Source organism: Hemicordylus capensis, chromosome 4 (genome assembly GCF_027244095.1).
Source record: "Hemicordylus capensis ecotype Gifberg chromosome 4, rHemCap1.1.pri, whole genome shotgun sequence".
Classification (NCBI taxonomy): Eukaryota; Metazoa; Chordata; class Lepidosauria; order Squamata; family Cordylidae; genus Hemicordylus; species Hemicordylus capensis.
The window spans coordinates 96,069,576-96,093,294 of NC_069660.1; the positions used below are offsets into that span (position 1 = coordinate 96,069,576).

Genomic DNA, 23,719 nt, shown 5'->3' on the forward strand with positions numbered 1-23,719 from the left:
AGGAAGTGTCTACTTTTCAGAAATCAGAAACCTAAACAGTGATTTATTTCTGCCCATCTGTATTTTCTGGTTTTATCTACCAGAGCCATAGCTCTCCACTCAACAATGAGAAAGGATGTGTCATCTACTAATTTAGACGGGATCTTTGCTTGAAAACTACGGCCCAGTTCCGGCAATAATCCAAACCACACTCTAGATTATTGTGAACAAGTTGTGGCAAGTCTTGGGCTCACATGCTCCTCCTCTGCATGTGAGGGGAGGAGAACGGAAGATTTTACCTTTGGTTTTGAATAAACTGCAGTTTCCCATTAAATCTGATTTTGGAAACTGTAGTTTATCTTCTGAGTAATTAAAACAAACCAGGATTAAACCATGATTTCAAAATTCTGGTTTCTTAATTAGCCTCAGAAGTTAGTATTCAGAGTTTAAGACTGGAACCAGATACAGTACTTAAGAGACAGCTTCTAGGATCGGGCCAAAACCTCAGAACTGGAATTCAGATTCAGGATGAGAAGAAAGCTTCAAAGGCTAATGAGACAAACATGGTAGGAAGACTGTACTCAGAGGGTCCCCAGAGCTTACTACTCCTGTTTTTTGGGACTACAGTATTAATTACTAAAAAATCCATAAGGAAACTACACTGGATCTGACTCATAGCTATTCTCGATCATCTGCTGTATTTTCTTCTCTTGCTCTCTTGTGTTTAATATATTGCATTCTACCCAGAGCATTTTCACAACTCTGAAGCACTATGCTGAAAATCTGAAGAACCCAATGCTGATCTTCATAATACAAAATCTATAAAAAAAATTTTCTTGCACTTCTAAAAACCAAAAGGACAAGAAACCACTGGCTGCCTTAAGACATAACGCCAAACTGGAGGCAACCGCACCAGAGGTTCAAAATCGTGGTCTGAATACATGAATTTGTGATTTCGTCACCAAACTGTGGGTCATTTTTAAAACCCAAACCTGAATATGAACCTTCGGTTAGCATTGAGTTTTGCCGCCGAAATCTCAGGTTCAAAAGTGGCATTGAGCTGTGCAAGCTGCACAAATCAGAATTAAGGGTAGGAAGCTCCTCCCTCTCTCCATCTTGACTGGCTGCTGCAGCTTTCCTTCATACAGAGGAAGCCTGTGCAGCCAGTCCCCCCACCCCGCCCCATTATAGCTCTTACCTGATTCGCTGCATACGGGAAGCCTCCAAATGGTCCTCTCCAAAAAACTGTATCTCCTTCTTTCCATGATTTTATATATTGTGACATTAGTCCAGTCTCATAGCACTTGCAAAACAACCAGAATCACAATAATATTTTAATAGAGGAAAAATCAGTTTAAAATTAATAATCTGCATTTGCTCAGATAGAACACACACAGAGAGAGATAAACGTTTTGGTGCATTTTAAAACATCATTTGGCAACACAGTACAATCAAAGATATTCAGATCAATCTAGTACTTATTACTAGGGTCTAAAATTTTTGTATGATAATGCATTGAAATGTATGCAAACTAAATATTAGTTATTGCTGATTGTGGTTTTTAACCTGACCTTTAACTTGTTTACTCAATTTGGTTAATTTTATTACTTTTATTGTATATTGTATCTATTTTATTGTTATGAGCTGCCCTGAGCAGTAGTGTACTGGAGGGGTGGGATATAAACAAACAAACCAAAAATAAATAAATTTTGCCTTGTATTGTGACTATGCAGACTAAACTGGATAGCAGATAAACCAGGAAGGTATTTTAAAATCTGGTTTGGTCACAATAAACCTCACACTTAGAACTTTTACCAAAGAAAAATGCAAAGCAGCACCCACTGCATATAATCATCCATATATTATGGAATTCCATATACTTATATGAAGAATTCTGAGCAGTGAAATTTAAATGAACACTGCCCTTTGGTAATTTGTTCCAGCTCTTATGCATCCTTCCTCTGAGCTGCAAAAAAAAAAAAAATGCTTCTTTCATTTCTGATCTTAGAACAGAGGTGGTTTAAGATAAGAGAATATGTCCCACAAAAACCTGATCACAACAAAGTGCTCAAACTCTTTTGGAAAAAATTACTGTTGGGAAAAAAAATGTACAGGCATCAAAACATAAAGGAATGAAGTGAAAGAGCCATAGTCAAGGCTGCTAGCCTGATAGCAGCTCTGCTCCTATGCTTTTTCACCTGACACACAGAAATTAAGCAAATTGAACTCTTCTTGCCATGCCAGGAGAAGATTCCCCTATTAAGTTTCTGCATGTCAGGCTACTGATAAAGGCACAAGAGCAGAAGAGCAGAATCAGTTAACAAAATGTTGGCAACCCTAGCCATAGTGGGAAGAAGGCAGAAAGTGATATTCAAGTCTAGGAGAGTGGAGAGGACTTTGGTTAGTATGTTTCCCATATAGGTGGATACTGGTTGCAGGGGAGTGAATGTATTTGGGACTGAATAGGTTCCTTCCTCGTTCTAATGGAGAAATGACCGAACTGGTTTATAATGAATTCTTGTAAATAGAAGAGAAGGAGAAACTCCTGGAGAGAAAACCTCTATGCTGGATTTTACACCAAAAAACACCATAACATTATAGAATCACTTAAAGGGAGGGTTAAGCACAGAAAATCGCCACTCACTCGTTCTTAACTGTAGTATCACAAATGCAGTGCCATAATCATGGGATACAGGGGTGTCTGAACAGCACTTGGATTGCATAGTAATAATAATAATATAGTACTTCCAAAAATTGCCTGAGTAGTGAGAAATACACTACAATCTACAGAGCAAGTTATACAAATGGGTGCTTTACGATGGGTGTTCCATCTCTTTTGTTACTGCTAGAGAATAACTATGGTTCCCTTTGGGATGAAAGGTTCTATATAAAGGGAAAGTGTTATTACAATCATTACTACTATTATTGAAATGCAAAACTTGTGTGTAATAAGCAAGTATATATGAAATTTCACAGTCAACCTATAAAGGTAACCTATTAATGCAACTCAAATGTAGCATTTCCCCCTCCAATTGCCACAATAATGGTGAAATGATCCACCCACAAGTATCTTATAAAAGCCATACACACCTCAAAAGGAGTATAATTCATGCTCAAACTATCACACAATCAATGATAAAACCCTGAAAAGCACACACTTCTGGAAGGTGAGCAGAGGGTGAAATGATGGTCTGTGACCTGCCTGGAAGCTCTTGTGCTTTAGGTTTGAGTTACAGTGAGAGCTGTCTTCCCCCGAGGAGGTGTAAATACAGATTAAAAAGATATACTTGATATTGATATTCCTAGGCATGTAATTATTTACATTTGAGCCTATCCTTAAGTCAAGGCTTAGCCACGTTCTGTCTGAATATGAGGACTCCAAGGCTGCAATCAATAAATCACTTAATCCCACAGGGAAATAACTGTGTTTACTTAGGAGTAATTGCCTGATGGACTGAAGATTGACACTGATCCTAAAAATACGCATAACTATCTCACCGCATAGAATGGCTTGAACTATAGGTTCAATTGCTTGTTGTGGGGTAGGTCCACTTGGCTGCACTGCCTGCCAGATCCAGTAACACTCTAAAAGGGGTTGCTCTTCTGCACCTGGTATACATGTTTATGCCATCATAGATGGCTATGTGGTCTCTAAAATGACTGTGTAAGGGTACATGTGAGTCAGCCTCATTCCTGCCACTGGCCATTCCCCAGCTCTGAAATACAAAAGGAGGGCAGCATTAACGATTGGGGGGGGGGGCAGGAGCAGAAAGGAGAGGAAGGGCCTCTGCATGTTTGATGATAATAAAATGCTGCAGCAGCCCGATGTGTTTCGGGAAGAAACCCTTCTGCAAGGGCAAATCGCCTTATTTGCTTCTGTCACAAGATACTGCCAGTTATGTTGTGTTGTCTGGTTAGGGGTGTGTGCTGAATATCACATATTGATTGGGACTAACAAGCTACATATTTGATTGCAGGCCTCTATAATTATTAAAGCACAAAGCTAAGCACTCCATTGGCAGAGAAGATGAGCCAGTCCTACCTCAAGCTGTTAATCTATAGAACAAAGGCAGCTATTTACCTTTATTAAAACTTCAAAGTACCCTTCAGCATTCACAGGAGTAATTGGAGTATAGGCTCTCTGAACCTCCAAACCGTTCACAAGTCCTCTGAGGAAGAAGGGGGGGGGGAGAAAGAAGATGATAGAGGGAGGAAGCACTGATTTGAATCCCTAACAATTCCTACAAGAGCAAAGTACTGCTCTCTCAGCAAAGGCTGAAGCCTGAAAAGCACTGCAGGTATCCTTCCTCCTTCCCCTATGGGCTGTCCTTTGCCAAACCAGACAATAGATCATTCCCTCCCATTTTGCTGTGAAATCGTAGAGATCCAAGGCACTGAAATAACCTCAGGTTTCTTTCTCTCACACAGCTATGCCGCCCTCCTTAACAACCCTTCCCTTTCCTGGGGCCAAATAGCTATTTTGTATAGATACCCAGCCAGCCTAGCTATTTTGTATAGCTATGCTGCTCACAAAGGAAATATTGAAAAGTAAGGATGATGCACTGTTTGGGGGCAGAGATGGGTTTTCAGCTTGAGTTTGCACAGTTGTTCATAACTAATTAATATGTGGAGTTAATATTAACAGAAGACAACTCAAGCCCGAAACTCCAAATTTTAGAGTACTCTCAAATGCTTGTAGAAAGAATAATTAAAACTGCAATGCAAAAACAGACTTATGCCAGGTCAGTCTCAGGGAAAACCTACAAGAGGTTAGTGGGGACTACTCTCTGGCTCAATCAAGAATACACAGAATACTGCAAAAGCGGCTTTTAATGTTAGAGTTTCCTATGAACATTTTGAACAGCCAGAAAATGGTAGTAAAGTGCTTCTTGGTAACATGGGAACATTTAATCAATCTGGGTTCATTCTTTGATATATCACGTTACTATAGTTCAGTTATATAGCATGAGACAAGCAGATGGCCAAGAAGATCCTAAAAGCTTTGCAAGATACAAGTTTTAGGCTCACATCTGAAATCTGGAGCCATGTTCTGGCTGCAGATTTACATACTTTCCCCAAGATGTGGATATAGAAACATCATGTTGAAAGAATCCCTGAACAGCTATATAGTCTACCCAAGAATAATGGTGATTTAACTAACTGCACTGCAGAAGCCATAGCTCCTGCCATGATACCCTGCCTTAATCACAGTCATTCTATGAGTCAGAAAATGACTTGAAATGGACTGATTTTTCAGATTCTATGCCATAGGAAATAATATATCTTTTGGGCTTCCACCAACAACTGGGAGGGGTTGTAGCACAGTAGTGGGGCACATGCTTTGTATGCCAAAGCTCCCAGGTGCAGTCCCTGGCACTTCCAGGTATGGCTAGGAAAAGCTCCTGGAGAGTGGCTGCCAGTTTGTGAAGACAATACCAAGCAAGATGGACCAGTGATCTCACTCAGTTTATGACAGCTTCATAAGGTAAACTGCAAATCAACAACTCTTCAATGCAGTCTATTCTATTATTCACAATAAAGTCACATGAAACATCTAGCTATCAGAATCCATTGTATAACCTCCACATCATCATCACTCTCCGCAAAGAGCGTTTTCATCCATCTGATCTGATTGATATTATTATCCTTCAGGCCATTCAGAAAACCAGTGTGTTAGAATGGGGATGGGCTGTAGCTCAATGGTCAGTCTCAGGGAAAACCTACAAGAGGTTAGTGGGGACTACTCTCTGGCTCAATCAAGAATACACAGAATACTGCAAAAGCAGAAGGTCCCATGTTCAATCCCAGCATCCCCATGTAGGGCTGGGAAAGACTCCTGCCTGAAACCTCAGAGAAGCCACCAGTATAGACAGTACTGAGCTAGATTGACGAATGGTCTCACTTAATAGAAGGTAGTTTCCTATGTTCCGAGAATGAATACTGTACCAAACTTGGGGTTGAGAAAGCCTGGGATTTATACCACATTCAGCTCTACATTCTACTGTGTAGATTTTGAAAATCCTATCAGTCACACTAACTTACCTCACAGGGTTATTGGAAAGCTAAAATGTTGTTCAGAGCTCCTGAGAGGAAGGGTGGGAAACAAAGATAACCAATATATAAAATATAAGTAAGGTAGCTCTGTATTGCGATAATACAGATAACTACATAGGGTAAAATATTAATAAATTATCCTTAGAAGTTAGTACATGATTATCATCCTAACATACATTTCTTTTTCACTCTTTTCCTTTCTGTAAATTGTAGGGATGTGCTCGAACCGCAGTTCAAAGAATGGTGCAAGCACTTTTAAGAAAACAAAAAGAGAACTTTAAGGAAAAGTTCCCTTCCAGCTTCCTTCTGGGGCGGAGTGTAATGCATCCCTGTGGATGCCATGTGCACAGGGCTTTTGCCTTTTGGGGATGTGTGCTGCCCCAGCAGGAAGCGATGGTGGAGAGCAGATAACTATAAGTATAAGCAGATAAGTAAGCAGATAAGCAGTATCTGCTCTCCTTTTCCTTAAAGTTCCCTTTTTATTTTTCTTAAAAGTGCGCGAACTGCACTTTGAACTGTGGTTCAGGCACATCCCTAGTAAACTGGCTTTCTTACATTTCTGCCTCCAACACAAAACTAAGATTGAAGGAAAATGCAACTATAGGGTAGCATATACCATAAAATTAGCAAGGTTAATAAGCTCACGAGTTCTTTGAACAGAGTCAATTTGGGAGTATGGAAATGATGATTTACTTGGCATGCAATCTTTGTAGATCAACAAAAGCCTGCAAGTTAAATCGCATACTGAGGCCTGTTTAACTAGAGATTTAGTACAATACCTTAGCACAATATGTTGTCCTAAACTCAACCCCAGGTGGCTATTTTCAGGCAATTCAAATTTATACTGGTAGGTGTCCTCTGTCAGCTGATCCACAGAGCTTATGATGAAAGCCGTAAACCTTTCTGGAGTTAGTTTTGAATTGCTACTCTGAAAGTGCAACAATAAATAATTACTGGGTTAAAATCCCCCCCCCCACAATTTTTTCCTTCCTTTTTCATAAAATGAGAGTGAACTCAGCACAGATGAAATGCAGCACTGAAAAAAAAAGAAGTCATAAAGATCAAATACACCAGGTCCTAGTTCAGTTAAGCACTTCCCTGTGAAATCCTACTGGAATCCTATGGCTTGTTTTGTGTTTGTATAATTATGGCCCTGACAATACCTTTGTTGATAAGTAAGGACTTTGGAAGGGGAGAAACTCAAGGCATGTTTATGGAAACTGTGATAGCACTTTTAAAGTATGCAAAGGTAGCAGAAGGCAAGGTAGGTAGAACATTACATCCTATCTTCAGGAGTAAGAGGGAATCCAAGCTGCAAGCTGTCTCTTAGCACAGCTTCACATCTAATGTGGCAATTCAGCTGGTGGGAACTTCTGCTTCCTGCAAGTGTGCACACCCAGCACAGTCCAGCACTTCTGTCCATTTCTGTGTCATGTGAAGCTGCCAATGTCGGATTCCCAAGCAGTACCTCCTTCCAGGAACCTGATATCTGTAACCAAGATTTGAACTTGGTTTTAGATGTTGGATTGCTGGAGGGAAGTGCTGCTCAGGAACCTGACATTAGCAGCTTCATATGACACAGAAATGGACAGAAGTGCTGGACTGTGCGAGGGTGCACACTTGCAGGAAGCAAAAGTTCCCACCAGCCGAACTGCTGCATTAGATGTGAAGTTGCCCTTAAAAATAATTCATTTCTCTCTTTCAACCATAGCCTTCCCAAACATTTTTCTCTGGTATCTTTTAACAGCTGCATGAAATTATACAGGTGATGTTTCCCCTAGCATGAAAATGCAATGAAGGAAAAGTTTACTTTCTAAATGCCATGCAGTTATTAAAAGCATAGGGTTTAAAAGACTGAGGTGGCACTCAATTCTCACATTCCAAATCTGTTCAAGGCACGTTTTATCTTTTCCAGGTTTTATGAGGTGCACTGTTTCTCAAACCTGTTTTCAATCCTAGGGCTCAGACTTGGAACAAGTGACTAAGAAATACATGTGCATCATAAGAACATAAGCAGAGCCCTGCTGGATCAGGCCCAAGGCCTATCTAGTCCACCATCCTGTTTCCCACAATGGCCCACCAGATGCCTCTGAAAAGCTTAACAACCAGGATATGAAGGCATTCCCCTTCTCCAGCTGTTTCTTGCCTGCAAATGGTATTCAGAGGCATCCCGTCTCTGAATCTGGAGGTAGCCTATAGCCATCAAGACTAGTAGCCATTGATACACCTGTTCCCCATGGATTTGCCTAGGCCTCTGAGCATGTGCGGAATACCTGTCCTTTAGCTTCCACATATTACAGGTTAAGAGAAATAGCTTCTAGGTGTGTTTGAATCCCAGCCTCTTTCATTTTAAATATAAGCATTGCTCTTGCTTTCTCTCTTTCTTTTTCATTTTCTCTCTTTCTTTTTCTTCCAAGTACTTTTGTCTTGCTTTTTTTTTAAAAAAACACCACCCTCAGGCCCCAACACCCCTTTGCAGGTATCCTTCCAATGAGCAACATTCTCCATTTAACTGATTTGTGCTAACCCACTAGTGTTTGAAAGCTTGTGGGGGTTTGATAGACTTACAATGTCAATAAGGGAAGATGGGGGTAAAATTGTCAAAAGTGTTCCTCACTATGAGGCACATTTGAAAGGAATGGTTTTCTAACCTGAAGCATTTTCTTTGCATTTTCTCTTATGACACTTTTTGCTTACTTATTACTTAACACATAATGACACTTAAAGATTTCACTGCTCATTTTTCAGGGGTTAAAGCACTTGCTGAATTGGGAAGAGAACTTGACAGCAAGTTAACATTCCAAATATTCAAGATGTGAGAAATGTGTGACTCAGAGGTGTAGCAAAGCTGGAGTGGGGCCTGGGACAAAAAGTGAAGTTGAGCTCCTTCTCCCCTGCCTTCTTCTTCGGAGGGCAAAGAACAAACTCTCACTCAGCTGGTGGGGCCCCTTCCCTCAGGAGCCCTTTTCTCCACCTTATTCAATTGTAGCTACATTCCTGGTGTGACAAGAGGCTGAGGCAGGAAACTCAAATGTCATGAAGCAGATGCATGTAAAAGACCATTTCAGAAAGTAACAGCAAAACAGCTGTCTACATATACTGAAAATATTGTAACTTTCCAAAACACTCTCATACGCTGAGCAAGGCATTTTCTGTGCATTTTCGCTTATTACACTTTGCTTACTTATTACTACAGCTATAATGATGTCCTCTACTTCTTGTCTCAGCATCACAACAGCTACCAAAATGTGTCATGCATCCTAAGCAAAATTACTTGGAAGCAGATCCCATTGGGATTTGCTTCCAGGTAAACATAGAATCAAGCTGGAAAAGTACTCTTGGATTAGATTTAAAGTTGGCTACTTGCTGCTTCTTCCTCATCAGGAGGCTTCTGTCTTTTTTGGCTTTGGCCTCTTCCCATTGCTCTAGCTCCTTCTGATATACGTCATAGATGCAGGGTTTGCAGCCACTGCCACAGCACTGTGATGGCACCGGTTCATTGGGCTTGAGAGACAGCCAGTCATCTTCACTATCATCCATTGTCTACAAAACACAACACAACATTACTCAGTTTAAAATTGCAGGGTGGTGATGCTCTGCCCCTGCTTTGCCCCAACATTAATTTTAGTGTATTATGGCCACAATCCTTATCAGGAAGCATCATGTGAAAGTGCTCCATGTGTGAAATGAGAGTCTTTTAAAAGTTGTACAGTCTTTTAACACGGCAGCATGGAATATTGATGGAGTTAGGAGTAGCCGTGTGGAAAAAACTAAGAGTGAATTGGTGGTATGGCTGTCTACCTGGAGCTGCCTTTGGGAGTGTTGGCTCTGGCAAGCACACCTCCTCTATTTTAAACCTGGGCGCATCTCTGCAGTTCTCTTTCCTGTGGTGTGCAGTCCACTTCTGGCCACTAGCTAGCTTGCTGGTTTTCACTGGTGTTCCTATTTTTTAAGACATAATAATAATAATAATAATAATAATAATAATAATAATAATAATTCAATTTCTATACCGCCCTTCCAAAAATGGCTCAGGGCAGTTTACAAAGAGAAAAAACAAATAAGATGGCTCCCTGTCCCCAAAGGGCTCACATTCTAAAAAGAAACATAAGACACACACCAGCAACAGTCACTGGAAGTACTGTGCTGGGGGTGGATAGGGCCAGTTACTCTCCTCCTGCTAAATAAAGAGAATCACCACGGTAAAAGGTGCCTCTTTGCCCAGTTAGCAAGGGTAATTTAATGCTCTGGACATGCTTATTTGTATTTGCATACGCTATATGCACATTTATTTTTATTTGTATTTACCCAGCAGTCATAATGTCTGTGACGTGGGTGGTTTTTGTTGGAGGTGGATCAGTGGATGTTTTACCTTTGGATTCTTCCCCAGGCATGTGTGACTTGTATTCATCCCCTGCCCCCACCCCCAATTGATTGATTAAGTGCTGACAAGTCGGCGTCAACTCTTAGCGACCACATAGATAGATTCTCTCCAGGATTCTCTATCTTCAACTTGGCCTTTAAGGTCTCTCAACGGTGTATTCATTGCTGTCATAATCGAGCCCATCCACTTTGCTGCTGGTCGTCCTCTTCTTCTCTTCCCTCCAACTTTCCCCAGCATCATAGACTTCTCGAAGAAGCTGGGTCTTTGCAGAATGTGCCTGAAGTATGATAGTTTGAGCCTGGTCATTTGTGCCTCGAGTGGAAATTCTGAATTGATTTGTTCTATGATCCATTTGTTTGTTTTCTTAGCTGTCCATGGTATCCTCAAAAGTCTTCTCCAGCACCAAAGTTCTAAAGTGTCAATACTGTTTCTATTTTGCTTCTTCAAAATCCAGCTTTTGCATCCATAGAGTGTCACGGGGCAAACCATTGTCCAAACAATTCTAATCTTTGTTGGTGTAGACATGTCATGGCACCTAAATATCCTTTCCAAGGCCTTCATTGCAATCCTACCAAGTGCTAGTCTGCGGTGTATTTCTTGACTGTTGGATCCTTAAAGTTGATGGTTGATCCTAAAAGGCAGAAGCTATCCACCACTGCAGTGTCTTCATTGGCAATTCTGAGGCTGGTTGCTGTACCCCTTGTCATTACTTTAGTCTTCTTTACTTTTAGTTGTAGTCCCATTTTTTCACTGTGCTCCTTGACTTCCATTACTAGAGCTTGCAGATCACGCATATTCTCAGCTATCAGAGTGGTGTCGTCAGCGTAGCGCAGGTTATTAATGTTTCTTCCTCCAACTTTAAAACCACACTCATCTTCTTGCAATCCAGCTTCTCTCAGTATATGTTCAGCATATAAATTGAATAAATAAGAAGAAAGTATACAGCCTTGTCTTACTCCTTTGCTGATCAGGAACCAGTCTGTTTCACCATGTTCTGTTTGGACTGTGGCTTCCTGTCCTGTGTATAGGTTTCTCATGAGAACAATTAGATGTTCTGGGACACCCATTTTCCTAAGGATACTCTACAACTTGACATGGTTGACACAATCGAAGGCTTTTCTGTAGTCAATAAAGCACATATTGACTTCTTTTTGGTATTGTTTGGCTTTCTCAATTATTCAGTGTGCATCAGGAATTGTGCCTCTTATTCCTCGGCCCTTTCTGAAATCAGCTTGAACATCTGGCATTTCTCTTTCCACGTAGGGCTCTAATCTGCATTGGATGATCCTGAGCATTATTTTGCTAACATGTGAAATTAAGGATATTGTGCAATGGTTTGTGCAATCTAAGTCTCCTTTCTTTGGTATGGGTATGTAGACTTACCTCTTCCAATTTGTTGGCCACTGTGTCATTCTCCAAATTTGTTGGCATAGTTTGGTTAGAGCCTTGACTGATTCTTCTTCTGTTGCCTGCCATATTTCTGTAGCTATTCCATCATTTTCTGTAGCCTTCCAACTTGGTAATGACCAGAGTAATTTCATCTTTCTGTACTAGAAGTTCTTGCCAGTAGGGAATATCTTCTAGAGTATCTTGGATGTTGATGTCCATGCTGTACAGATTTTCATATACTCCTTCCATCTCTGTTTGATCTTCTCTGAATCAGTTACTGTCTGTCCTTTAGCATCCCTTAACATACCAATTGGAGGTTGGAACCTCCTTCTGAGTTCAGAGATTTTTTGGAAATATTTCCTTGTTTTCCTGTGTTTATTTCCATCCTCAAGTTCTTTGGAGAAGTCATTGTAGTACTGCTCCTTGTCTCTTCTAACAGCTTTCTGAAATTCCCTATTAAGTTCCTTCCTGAGGTCTTTCTCTTTCTTGACTTTAGTTTCTCTCCTTTTCTTGGCAATTTCCACCATCTGTTCCGACATCCATTTTGCTTTCTTCTGTTTCTTGTTTTTTAGCAGTCTCTTTTCACATTTGTCCTTAACAATTTCTTTGACTTTATTCCACAAGTGTGTATGTATACACACACACGTGTGTGTGTGTGTGTGTGTGTGTATGCAAGTTGGGAAACACACTTCAGTTGCTGGCCATTCCTTCTATAGCCATAACATCTCTGGGTCATTTTCTTGGGGTGTGGGTTAGGTTGGGGGGACGGGGACGGTTGACTGTGCTTAGGCTTTGAGCAGGTGGTAGCCTAAGTACTTTGCTGGGCTTCTGCTCAACTTTTGCTGGCTTTTATTAATTATCATGATCATCAAGAGTATTTGTGCGCATTCACTCTTTTGCATGCCTGGGAAAGCATATGGTGGCTGAAAAGCTGTTTTCAGGGTTCTGACTGTGCTTCACATTTGGGCAGGCTGTAGCCTAGGTACTTAGCTGGGTTTCTGCTTGGCTCTTTCCTCAAAGAGCTCAGAGTTGGGAGGCAGTTAGAGCATAGTAAAAGTGAACAGAATGTGCACTCATAAACCCCACCTTAAAGATTCTTTCCCTACGCAGAGGCAGAGTTGTGAATGTGTTGCACTTGCAGTGATGGTAACAGAATACAGAATGAGATGAAATGATCCCAGTAGGATGTTCCTATTCTCTGATTAGCAAGGCAGAATGAATGGAATAAGATATAAACGATAAGGGGTTGCTGAGTGTGTGGATCTCAGAGCATTTCAAATTTTGCAGTTCAAGTTCCTAATTAAAATGCACAAAATGGGATTTTTTGTGGTAAGTGTGTGTGTCATCATTACCTAATAAAACGTTTTAGGAGAAACCTCCTTTATGGTGGCCTATCCCCAACCCTTGAACCTCGCAGTGTTTGTCTGCACCACTGCTCGAACAATTGGCTACCGGACCTGGACAAGGAGATTCCTCTGGCTCAGTTGCTCTTGGAAAGGAAAGGTTGCACCGTCGAGTCGGTGTCGACTCCTGGAGACCACAGAGCCCTGTGGTTTTCTTTGGTAGAATACAGGAGTGCTTTACCATTGCCTTCTCTCACACAGTATGAAATGATGTCGCCTTCCAGCACCTCCCTATATCGCTGCTGCGCAAGCACGCCAGGGCTTCCCTAAAAACTCTCTCCAGTGCAGTGCGGGAAAGCCTGAGAAAGAACGGGCCTCAGTCCCCCGCTCGCTCCCTCCCCGTGTGTGTGCCACTTATTCGCAGCCGCATATTCAAGGGTGACTCCGACTTCCCATCCCAGCCGGCCGCCTCTGGAGGCGAGAGTAATTTGCACACCATCCCTAACGCCGGCAAGGGCCGGGAGAGGGACAAGAGGTTTGCTGTCAATCCCGAAGATAGCCCCGCCTCTCTACCCAACATGCCCTTTCGCGGCAACATGGCTGCCGCCATCAGCGGGCGGTGAATGCACTGCCGGGCGTTGGCGCCGAAGGCAGAAGGGAGAACCAAAAGGCGGAGGGGGGGGGGCGGCTATGCTGACGCTGCGCTGCCGCGCCCAGCGGCTGCCGCTCTGGGCGCCCTGCGGCGAGCAGCGGCGCTCCAAGCTGTACCGCCCGAGGCGCCCTAGCGGCCCGCTCCCTCGTACTCCGTGGACGGTGCGCGGTCCGCCGCCGGGACTGCAGCTGCCCTGGTACTTACAGAAGCAACCCTCGGTGCGGGAGCAGTTTCCCGAGCTCGACGTGGTGACGTACGAGGAGAAGCTGTACTGCGTGCCTTGGCTGGCCAAGCCTTTCCCCAAGGAGCCGTGGAAGCGAGGATGGCGCGACCCCCGCTTCGGCCCTGGGCCCCGCGTGGAGGAGATGCCGCTCTACCAGCAGCGGCCGTGCTACATATGCCACCAACGGACTGGCCTGCTGGAAGGTAGCAGGGTGCGAATGAGCCGGGCGGTGGTGGGTGGGGCTTGAGCCGATGGGCAGGTCTTGCTTAAGCTCAGTTTTGTCAAAACATTTTAACCAGATTTGGAAAAGAGGGAAACAGAACGTTCTGGTCATGGAAAGCATCACTGAACAATAACTATTAAAACCTGACCGGTGTGAGAGTAGTAGGCTAAACTTGGGATATTCAGAACAGGCAGTCAAGGAGGATGTGCTTTGTGGCATGGATTTTGAAAAGGCTCGTGCTTCATCTTTATGGAGAACACAGAAAACTGCAGCAGAGCCTTCCTGTCTGGGAAATAGCTGTCTTGGGACAACATGAATAGTCTCAAGGCAAAATTCAGATGCTTCAGTTCATGTGTCCTAACGGGGTATATAAGATACATCTGCGCATGTGGCCTTGAGATGCCAACTTATCCATCCTTGTCCAAATGAGCTGTGCAGCTAACTCACCAGGTGCTGACTTGAATTATTCCATCAAACAAAAACTGGCTGATGCTCTTTTGCTGTAATTCTGTGGCACTTAAATTCTTCTTCCTTTTGTCAGAAACCCTAACAAGTATGGTGAGAAAGTACAGTGCGTATTCCTCTGTGTCGAATGAAATGAAAGATGTTTCACAATAATATATTCCTTTTGACTCCAAGGTGTAAAGCAAGCATTATGGCTAACAAAGACAAAACTAATGAAAGGCTTACCTCCGCAAATACTTAATATAATGAATGATACAGACAGTCAGTTGGAGAACCAAGATGAGAGAGTCCACAATGCAATCTCTCATGCACGTTTTTGGGTTAACACTGAAGAGGAGATAACAGAAGAAACTTATTGGTAAGTATCTGACTTAAATTTCTATTTTAGTGCACCTGTCAGGACTTTTTTTTTTTGTCATAATGGAATCTGTTTTTATAATTAATTAGTAATGTTGTTCTTCTAAGTGGCAATTCACAGATCATGTGCCAAGATACTGTTTGGCCGTGCAACAGTCTGCTTCATGTAGTGGCGGGCTCTATTGCACTGGCATTTTTTAAATGGAGCGGTGTTGTAGCAGGTCCTGGCATTAAAAACAGCCCTGCTGTATCAGGCCCATCTAGTCCAGCATCCTGTTTCACACACTGGCCTACCAGATACCTCTGGGGAGCCCACAGGCAAGAGGTGAGGGCATGCCCTCTCTCCTGCTGTTGCTCCCCTGCAATCCCCCATTAAGCAGGCCAATGCAGCTGGGAATGCTGGGAGTTGTAGTCAACAACATCTGGGAATCCCTGTTAGAGGGAACACTGGCTATGACTCTATAGCCCTTTCCAGACGTTATTTTAGAAACCTGATGTAAGCATAAACGGCAGGCAAAGGGAATTGGAATCCTGCCCCCAGCACATCTCAGGGTGTGTCAGTCATTCCGCTGCAGTGTGTGTTCTGTTGTTTTCTGTGATCAGCAGGCCCCTGCTGATCATGGGAATGACAGCAATCATACTTAGGGTGTACAGTAATCATACTTAGGCTGTTCGCCTCCCTAAGTGTATAGAGTGCTAGCGGCAGGATGACTGAAATGTCCAAAGACGTGCTGGAGGTGGGATTTCCAATTCCCTTCTGTGACACTTACAGTGGGCTTCTCAAATAACATCTGAAGAGGGCTTTTGACACTCTAGCAAACAAGTGAAAGAGTTCCTGTGATCCCAAAATACTGACCCACAGAAGAGGCTGCCAGCTACACTTCTGTGTGGTTCATTACTCCAACCTTGCTTCTTTCCAGTCCGTGCCCTTCAAGGACAGTTAATTCTGCCCTGTCTTTGTGCGGGATGTGGCTGGAGGTCTATCTGTGCTCAGATAGGGTTGTCGCTTATGTCTGCTTAGTTCCAGTTGGTTCTGAATAGTGATTAATGTAGAGACATAGAGGGGCCAATTCATGTTGTTCTATATTTTAAAACTAAAGTTTTTGAGATTAGAGAAGTAGTCTTTGTTCTTGTCGGCCTGTAGACTGTATGTGTGTAGGTGGGAAACTGGGAATGTGTTCCTACAGCTTTGTTTTAAATTAGAATCGGTAGAATAGTGTGCAGACAGGGCTGTGTGTATTCTGTGCATGCACAGAATTAAGCGTTAGGTTCAGAATTAATGCTGGAATCTTGGTTTTTGTTAAAAAGCCAACCATTACTTTCTAGCCACTTCAGCTGAGAAAGCAGGTTTCCAAGTATATGGGCAATGTCTGCTAAAATATCAGAACAGACTCAAGAGTGGGAATAAAGTAGACTTATTAAAATCTGTATCTTGCTAAGAACAGAAGTGCATCAGACCAAAGGTACATCTAGTCCAGCATCCTATTTTCCAATGAGTAGCAAAATACCTTCAGAAAGCCCACATGCAGGGCATGAAGGTAATGGCTCTCTTTTGCTGCCTTAGCCTCCAGCACCCGATATACAATGTATACTTCCTCTGCACACGTGCTCTCAATTTAGCTGTCCATAGACATAGCCTTCAAGAATTTCTAATCCCCTTTTAAAACCATCTTAGCCAGTGGCCTTTCCCACACTTTATGGCAGCAAGTTCCATAGGTTAATTATGTGTTGGGTGAAGAAATGCTTTCTTTTGTCTGTCAACCTACTGAGAGTTGGTTTTAGTGGGTGACCTCCAAGATCAAGTTTTAAGGATTACGCATAATTTATACATGGCACAGAACTTGGTGTGTCTTGGTGCTGAATTCTTTTATCACAGTTTATTCTTTTAGCACTGCTTTTATCAATCGATGCACTGGTTGACTTAATACATGGCATATTATCTTGTCTATTAGCTTCAACTGTCACTTTAATTTGCATTAGTCATTTACAGCTGCTATAATTCATACCAATTCATGTCTGGCTGTGCTGCAACTTTTCGTTTGTGCCTATAGACCTAACTAATCTTTTCTTCCCAAGTCCTGTGCTTCTGGAAGACTTCCTTTACTTGTGCAGGACAATGACTCCTAAATATCCCTCATTGGCTAAAAGAATGGTGGCTCGAGACTACAGAGTAGCAGCGACATGGGAACGAGGTTAGTTGAAGCTTTGGACTTCACGCTGCTAGAATTGTCTTAATGGCTGAGAATGGTTGACTTGTAAGGAGGGTCCTGCCAAAAGTTTGAAATAAAAGTCCAAAGCTCTCTAACTTGGCAATTATAATAGTGCCCATGATGTGAAATCTTTTGTCTTGAAGATTCTCTAAAGGCTACTGAAAATGAATTGGAAACAAGGATAGAGAAAAGCCTGTACACCAGTTGTCAATATGTCTTCTTTTCTGAAGAACTATTCTGCTGTTCTGATACTGTATATATAGCTTTCTTGATGTGGGGAAACAGGCCTTCATTCTAAATTGGCATATGTAAAGCAGAATGTTCCTATGTGTAGTGGGACATGAATGTAAAATACCCAAATAGCTCATTTTCTTGACATTTTGGTTGAATGTATACAGAAAGACTGTTTACATATTACAAAACATAATGTTGGGGTTTGGTAGCTGCTTTATTTTGGCCATGGGTGAAAAGGAAAGCAGCAAATTGTAGCTTGAATTGATTCTGTCTTGACTTGTTCTGGAAGAACTGGGAATGCTAAAGTCGTCTTGAATTATTTCTTTTCCTTCATGATCTACAAGATTATTCTGTGGCTCATGTTAGTTTTGAATGCTTTTTTAAACAAACAGTTGGAAATGTATGCTTGAATTTCTACCATTCACAGGTTTGTGCCCTTAGCTTAATCTGCATATATAGTGCAAATTAGGTACTGCACACAGTTGAACACTGCAGTGATTCCAGTTGCATTCAATCTTGCAGTTATGTGACTAGTGAGACTTGTGCCAGCCATGTTAAAATGTAGCTTGTCTCTGTTAAAATCAGAGTTCCTCAATCTCTGGCTTAAAAAAAATAGACCTTTAAGATGTACCTGATTTCTCAGGCTTTTAATTAATTTTATATCATAATTATGTTAATTATTTTTATTTTTATTTTTATATTGTAGTTTAACATATGTGCACTGCCTAGGGATGCCCATGTCAGGCCATATAGAAATATGATAGACAGATAAATAGACACTCATCCTAGGTTAGTTTCATTTTCTAGCCAAAGGCATGTGAATGTTTTTCTCAGTAACTGATGCTGATGCCAAAGCCTGCTGTTGTTGATTTGGAACCAAGGATATGGGAGGGACCATAACTGGGTCTTCCAGCAAGTACTCTCAGCTGTGCATATGTGGAAAGGGGTGGTCTCCCTTTGTTCAGCATAGTAGAAAAAGGAGAGAGCCTGTAAGGTAGAAAGTCCGTCCCCCCCCCCCCCCCGTACTAATACCAAAGTCCATCCTTTGGACGGAGGATCTTATTTCACTGCTGCAGCAGAGTTTTAAGGAAAATGATTTTTTTTTTTTTAAATTTAAGGCACAATTTTCTCTTTTGCAGAATCAATTCTTCTTCAGGTTCGTGGTCTCAATGGGAAGCTTTTGAATGTGATGAAACCTTTAGAACCTCTAGCCTCCAAAGATGAGATACTAGCCACTGAAAACCACGTTTTAGAAACCTTCTATCCTATTGCACCTACAATTGACCTTCAAGAAGTTAATGTATATGAGATTAAAAATGAGACAGGTAAATGCTATGGAAACTGTAGGATTCAAGCATAAACTTCCTATACATTTGATAAAAGTTGACTTTATTAGGTGAGATTCTACCAATTAATATACAGGGGGCTGAAGTCTTAATATTAAATGTTGAATGAATGAATGTGCGAACTAAAGGACTGAGCATCTTAATTGCAGTTCAGAAAAATGCTTTCATGTTCAGATAGTCTGTTCTGCTGTCTTCAGGAATGAACTATGAAATGGTGCTAAACTTTCACCTGGTTTGTATCATAGGTTTCCGAGAAGGTTATCCATATCCTCATCCTCACACTATATACTTTACTCAGAATAGCAGTCTTTTTAAAATGGATCCAGAACAGTTCCGGGCCAAAATGATGATTTTTGCTTTTGGGAATGCTCTGGCCAAGGCCAAGGCATTGTATGGGGTATGTACAATTGGATGTTTGTGAAAAAGCTTCTGCTTATGTTGTGCTAGAGTCAGGAGAGGGTGGGTGCTGGCATCCAGGCTTTCCCACATCACCCATCTCATTTGCTTCAGGAAGATCTGAAGGGATGATCTTCCCTTCAGAAGAAGAAGAGAGCCAGCGTGGTGTAGTGGTTAGAGTGCTGGACTAGGACTGGGGAGACCCGAGTTCAAATCCCCATTCAGCCATGAAACTAGCTGGGTGACTCTGGGCCAGTCACTTCTCTCTCAGCCTGACCTACTTCACAGGGTTGTTGTGAGGAGAAACTCAAGTATGTAGTACACCGCTCTGGGCTCAATCTAGGAGTCACGTAGGACAGCAACTTCATGCATAAATTGCTGCAGTGTATGGCCACTGTGGTCCTGATTTAAGGTTTGGGGTTGTCATTTCAGCTCACTGATGGACTTCATACATCTTTCGACATGAGTTTCCCACAAAACAAATTATTGCTGATTGTGATTAATATTGGACCTTTCAGGAAAGTGGGATGCACTCATCTTTTAAAATAAAAATACCAATATGACAAATTTATATACTGCTCTTCAACAAAAGTTTCCAAAGCGGTTTACATGGATATAAATAAATTAATTAATAATTAGGTTGTATGTGCATGGCAGTGGTACAGTAGGAAAAAGTGATGGTAATAATGGTTTTGCAGTTGACGGAGTTGGAATTTGAACTCATGAGTTGGGTGGGAGGCCCTGAATTCCATTGTCACAAATGTTCTCTCAGCCCCTGAAGTTATCATAGTGGTTTGGCTTGGCCTCTGGCAAAGCTTCCAATTGGCCACACTTGCTGAGATTAAATCATATAGATACAAATCTAGATACCAAAGTGCATATTTCTGGTCTGGAAGCATAACTTTCCAATAATTTTGCTTTGGTCCCCAACCTGCAGCCATTAGTTTGATAAAAACTTTAATGCAGAAAATATTTCTCATTTCATTATGCAATCACTTTCGTATTTGGTAGTTTTCTATGTTTAGCTGTGCATAATTTTATATTTTCTTATTTATGTCTCTTTTATCTTGCTTTTGGAAAAAGAACACTTAAGATAACAAAACAAACAATGATTTAGGCTCCTGAAACAGCAATGTCTGTTGAGCTGAAAGTAAGTGGTAGGCTTCTCTTCAGATAAAGTGGGCTGTGCAGAGTGGCTCATTCAGGGCTAGCAGTGCTCTTTTGCGAACATGGTAGCTGGCTGCCAGGATCCAGAGACACAGGGAAAAGTGGACACATGCTCAACAAGCCCAGATTTCAGTGCTCCTGCTCTACACTAATCTGGGTTAAGAGAGAGGATTAGAAGCAGGGTTACCCAGACTTGTGTGAATCAGGACAAGTATACAACCCTGGTTTAGAGGCAGATAACCAAAGTTTAGATGTTTGTGTGAAGAGGCTTACTCTTTATGTTGGCCCACAGGAGAATAAATGATGCATCATTGAGTTTGTCATGTGGCTTATCTCCTATTTCTTTCCATCAATTCCCAGGATGAACCCAGGGTCTTGGAGAACCCCATTGTTGTGCAAAGTGTTGGTACAGATGGCCAAAACTTCCAGTTCCTGGTATTCCAGTTAAACACAACAGACCTAGATTCTAGTGATGGTATTAAAAACCTGGCCTGGATTGATGCAGATCAGCTCCTTTATGAGGATGCCAGAAGTCGTCCAGAAATCAGGAAGAAAGTTGTCCTGGTATGTTGGTTGGAGTAAAGTGACTTGTGACCAAGTTATTGCAAGTGGAACTCTAGCTCTGACATTCTAGTTGGCACAGAAGACCTTATCTGTGAAGGGGCCTGACTGTAAGTTGGAGCCTAAATTGGTAGAGAGTTTTTATTTCTCTCAAACTGTAGAGTAGAAAGACAGAGTCAAACTCTGAGCAGCACTGGGGTGCTTTACAAACAAGAAATACTGAAGTGCTCACAGTAACCATAGTAACCCCAAGGAAGAATGCCAGACCCTGTAATGCAGAGTTGCACAGCTTTGGCCCTCAAGCTGTTAACTACAACTCCATCATCCCCAGCCACAGTGGCCAATAGTCTGGGGTGATGGGAGTTGTAGTCCAACAGCAGCTGGAGAGCAGAAGTTGTGCAGCCCTACTATTAATAATGGGTAAGATAAGTATCCTCCAATTGGCATTTCTAACATAGAATATGGTAATTGGTTAGATGCCAGCTCTGAAAATGCACCTCCAGGGCTCCTGAAAGGGAGATGAAAGCTCTATCACAAGATGTAATACCTGCTTAAATACCTCCCTTTCCTCCTTAAAACCTTCCCTGATGCCTGAAACAAGGTGTGTGTGTGGGGGGGGGGGAACCCCACAATTTCTTGAGGGGCCAGGGCTTAGAATCTTTGCCAGCTTGAATCTAACTTCAGAGCATGGTTGAAAATAAGCTTGAAATACAAGGAAACAAAGTGAGACACACAGATGTGTGCTTGTAGTTGGCTGTCATCTTCTGTGAAAAGGAAATGGAGTACTTGTTACTTAGATTGTGACACATCTTTTTGCACCAGTTATTTGGGAGTTGACATCATGAATATGCACAGGTCCCATTTCTTTGTTTTAAATTTTAGCAATAGCAAGTTTTACATTTTTACCATTATGATCAAACTGATACAGTTGCTTTGTTAATCTTGTCTACCAAACACTGAAAATCCAGCTATTTTCTCTTACAGGTTCCTGCTGGAATACATGGCTATCAGCCAGATACATTCAAGAAGTTCCTAGCATTCTACTTGCATGGTGTTGTGTGAACCAGGCCCTCAGATTGGAAGTTAACCTACCCCTGTTTCCTCCTGTAGAGCTGTGCTGTAAGCACAGTTAAGGGTTAGCAGCTATTTAATGGTTGAAAATAAAGCTATTTTTAAACAAAATAAAAACATTTAGATATCTCAGCCTCTTGTTTCAGAACACTAAACAAACATGAATGCTATTCTTGATCTCCAGAGGAGGTGTGTGTCTTGCTACTTGCCTTTAATAAAACCGTCTGGGCTCGTGCACTTCAGCTTCAGAGTGCCTTATACATATGCTGTATTTAGTGGGGCTTACTCCTTGGCAAGTAAGTTTAGGATTGAAGCCTTAAACAGATAGCTCCCTGTTATTGCCTGACAGTCTGGACTGGTCTATACAGTTTTGAGATGGATAGGGGTCAAACAGTGCAAGTTAAGACATCTTCTATTGCACTTGATTGGCCCTTTAGACCTTAGGCAGGAGTAGAACTTCCAGCTCTTTAAAAATCTCATCATTTCATATGCTGAAGAAGATCACTGGGGCTGGGATGGGAAGAGGCATACAGCATGCAGGGACTCGTTGCTGCCTGGGTGTTGTCGTCTAGCAGTTCCCACTTTCTGTATAGCAGTCCTTGAGAGGTCTTAGAAGCATACTGCAAGGGACACCTTATTCTTAACATGTAGATCTCCTCCCTTTCTTCCATGTATGAAACTGTGAGGGCCCTAGATGTCTGCCCTTCCAGCAAGGGGTCTGTATCATGTGCCCTCAGACAGGAAATTGCTCCATACCTAGGGATAAGGTATGTACCCCAAGAGATAGCACTTCCTTGCAGTGCCACCATAGAACTGGATTAGGCCTCGCTATTGAATGGCTTCTGCCTGCCTTCATTGGTGGTTAAGCACAAGACCGGCAAGAGCAATGCTGATTGCACTGAAAAGCTAGTTACAAACACCCCCCAAGTGAAACATGTCATGATCATCTAAATGACTTCTTTCCCAAGAAAGGCATAACCCATTTAGGCTTTGATGAATTCTACTTGCATATAACTGAAGGGTAAACCTATTGTACAATCTCATCTTTATGGAGCTAAGAATAGGCTGGCTACAGGAAACTTACCACCATGCTGCTGTTGGGAGTGCTGGCTAGGGATGTCAAGAGCAGTTGGATGGATGATGCTGGGCATATCATTCGAATGCACCGCAGGCTATAGCAACTGGCATGCCTCTGCCTCTGCAGCATGGAGTGGATTCTGACAAATGTAGAACTGACTTGGGAGGTATCCGACACCAGAGAGAGTTTAAGCTAGCATAACAACAGCTCCCTCCAACCCTTCAGCCACAGGTAGAAAGCCAGCACACAATAGGTACAGAAACCCTATTGCTATACAGGAAGACCTGGCTGAGCTGTTTGTGTCTTCTAGATATGAAAAGGAAAATGCATCAACAAAACCACCAGGAACAATCTGTATTCTCAACATGCCTTTCCACCCTCTTGTTTCCCTCTGTTATGAGCACAGACAAATACTTTCTCCTCCTACAGTTTCTATACTACAGTGACAATTCTAAGGCTCGGCCCCAGGGACCTGCCAGAGTGTTTGTGATAGGCTTTTGAAGCTGCTCCCACTCCTTGATCTCTTTGTCGGAATGGTTTCAACAGGTATGCATGGCTTAGATAAAACCCATTGCATGATGAAGCCT

The 23,719-nt window shown here is 42.1% G+C and overlaps 2 protein-coding genes across 5 annotated transcripts in view; one reads left to right on the forward strand and one right to left on the reverse strand.

Annotated features, from left to right (window-relative positions):
- The window catches only part of LOC128323291 (NADH-cytochrome b5 reductase-like), a 54,363-nt gene extending 40,690 nt beyond the window's left edge, over nucleotides 1–13,673 (reverse strand). For 3 of the 4 annotated variants that reach the window (XM_053246081.1, XM_053246080.1, XM_053246079.1), the window contains exons 1-6: nucleotides 13,264–13,673; nucleotides 9,835–9,975; nucleotides 9,397–9,576; nucleotides 6,813–6,961; nucleotides 4,061–4,148; nucleotides 1,178–1,282 (exon numbers count right to left, since the gene is read on the reverse strand). In XM_053246081.1, the coding sequence (XP_053102056.1) occupies nucleotides 1,178–1,282; nucleotides 4,061–4,148; nucleotides 6,813–6,961; nucleotides 9,397–9,573 (519 nt within the window). In that variant the 5' untranslated portion in view covers nucleotides 9,574–9,576; nucleotides 9,835–9,975; nucleotides 13,264–13,673. Of the gene's footprint in view, nucleotides 1–1,177; nucleotides 1,283–4,060; nucleotides 4,149–6,812; nucleotides 6,962–9,396; nucleotides 9,577–9,834; nucleotides 9,976–13,263 lie in introns of those variants that run through there. The other variant, XM_053246082.1, reaches the window with a different exon arrangement.
- A 41-nt stretch (nucleotides 13,674–13,714) lies between these two features.
- Nucleotides 13,715–22,186, forward strand: MRPL37 (mitochondrial ribosomal protein L37). The gene is made up of 7 exons (XM_053246077.1): nucleotides 13,715–14,227; nucleotides 14,887–15,070; nucleotides 17,146–17,261; nucleotides 18,653–18,838; nucleotides 19,105–19,256; nucleotides 20,783–20,986; nucleotides 21,968–22,186. Exons 1-7 carry the CDS (start codon nucleotides 13,840–13,842, stop codon nucleotides 22,043–22,045), a joined length of 1,308 nt encoding a protein of 435 aa, XP_053102052.1. The 5' UTR covers nucleotides 13,715–13,839; the 3' UTR covers nucleotides 22,046–22,186.
- The last annotated feature ends 1,533 nt before the right edge of the window (nucleotides 22,187–23,719 follow it).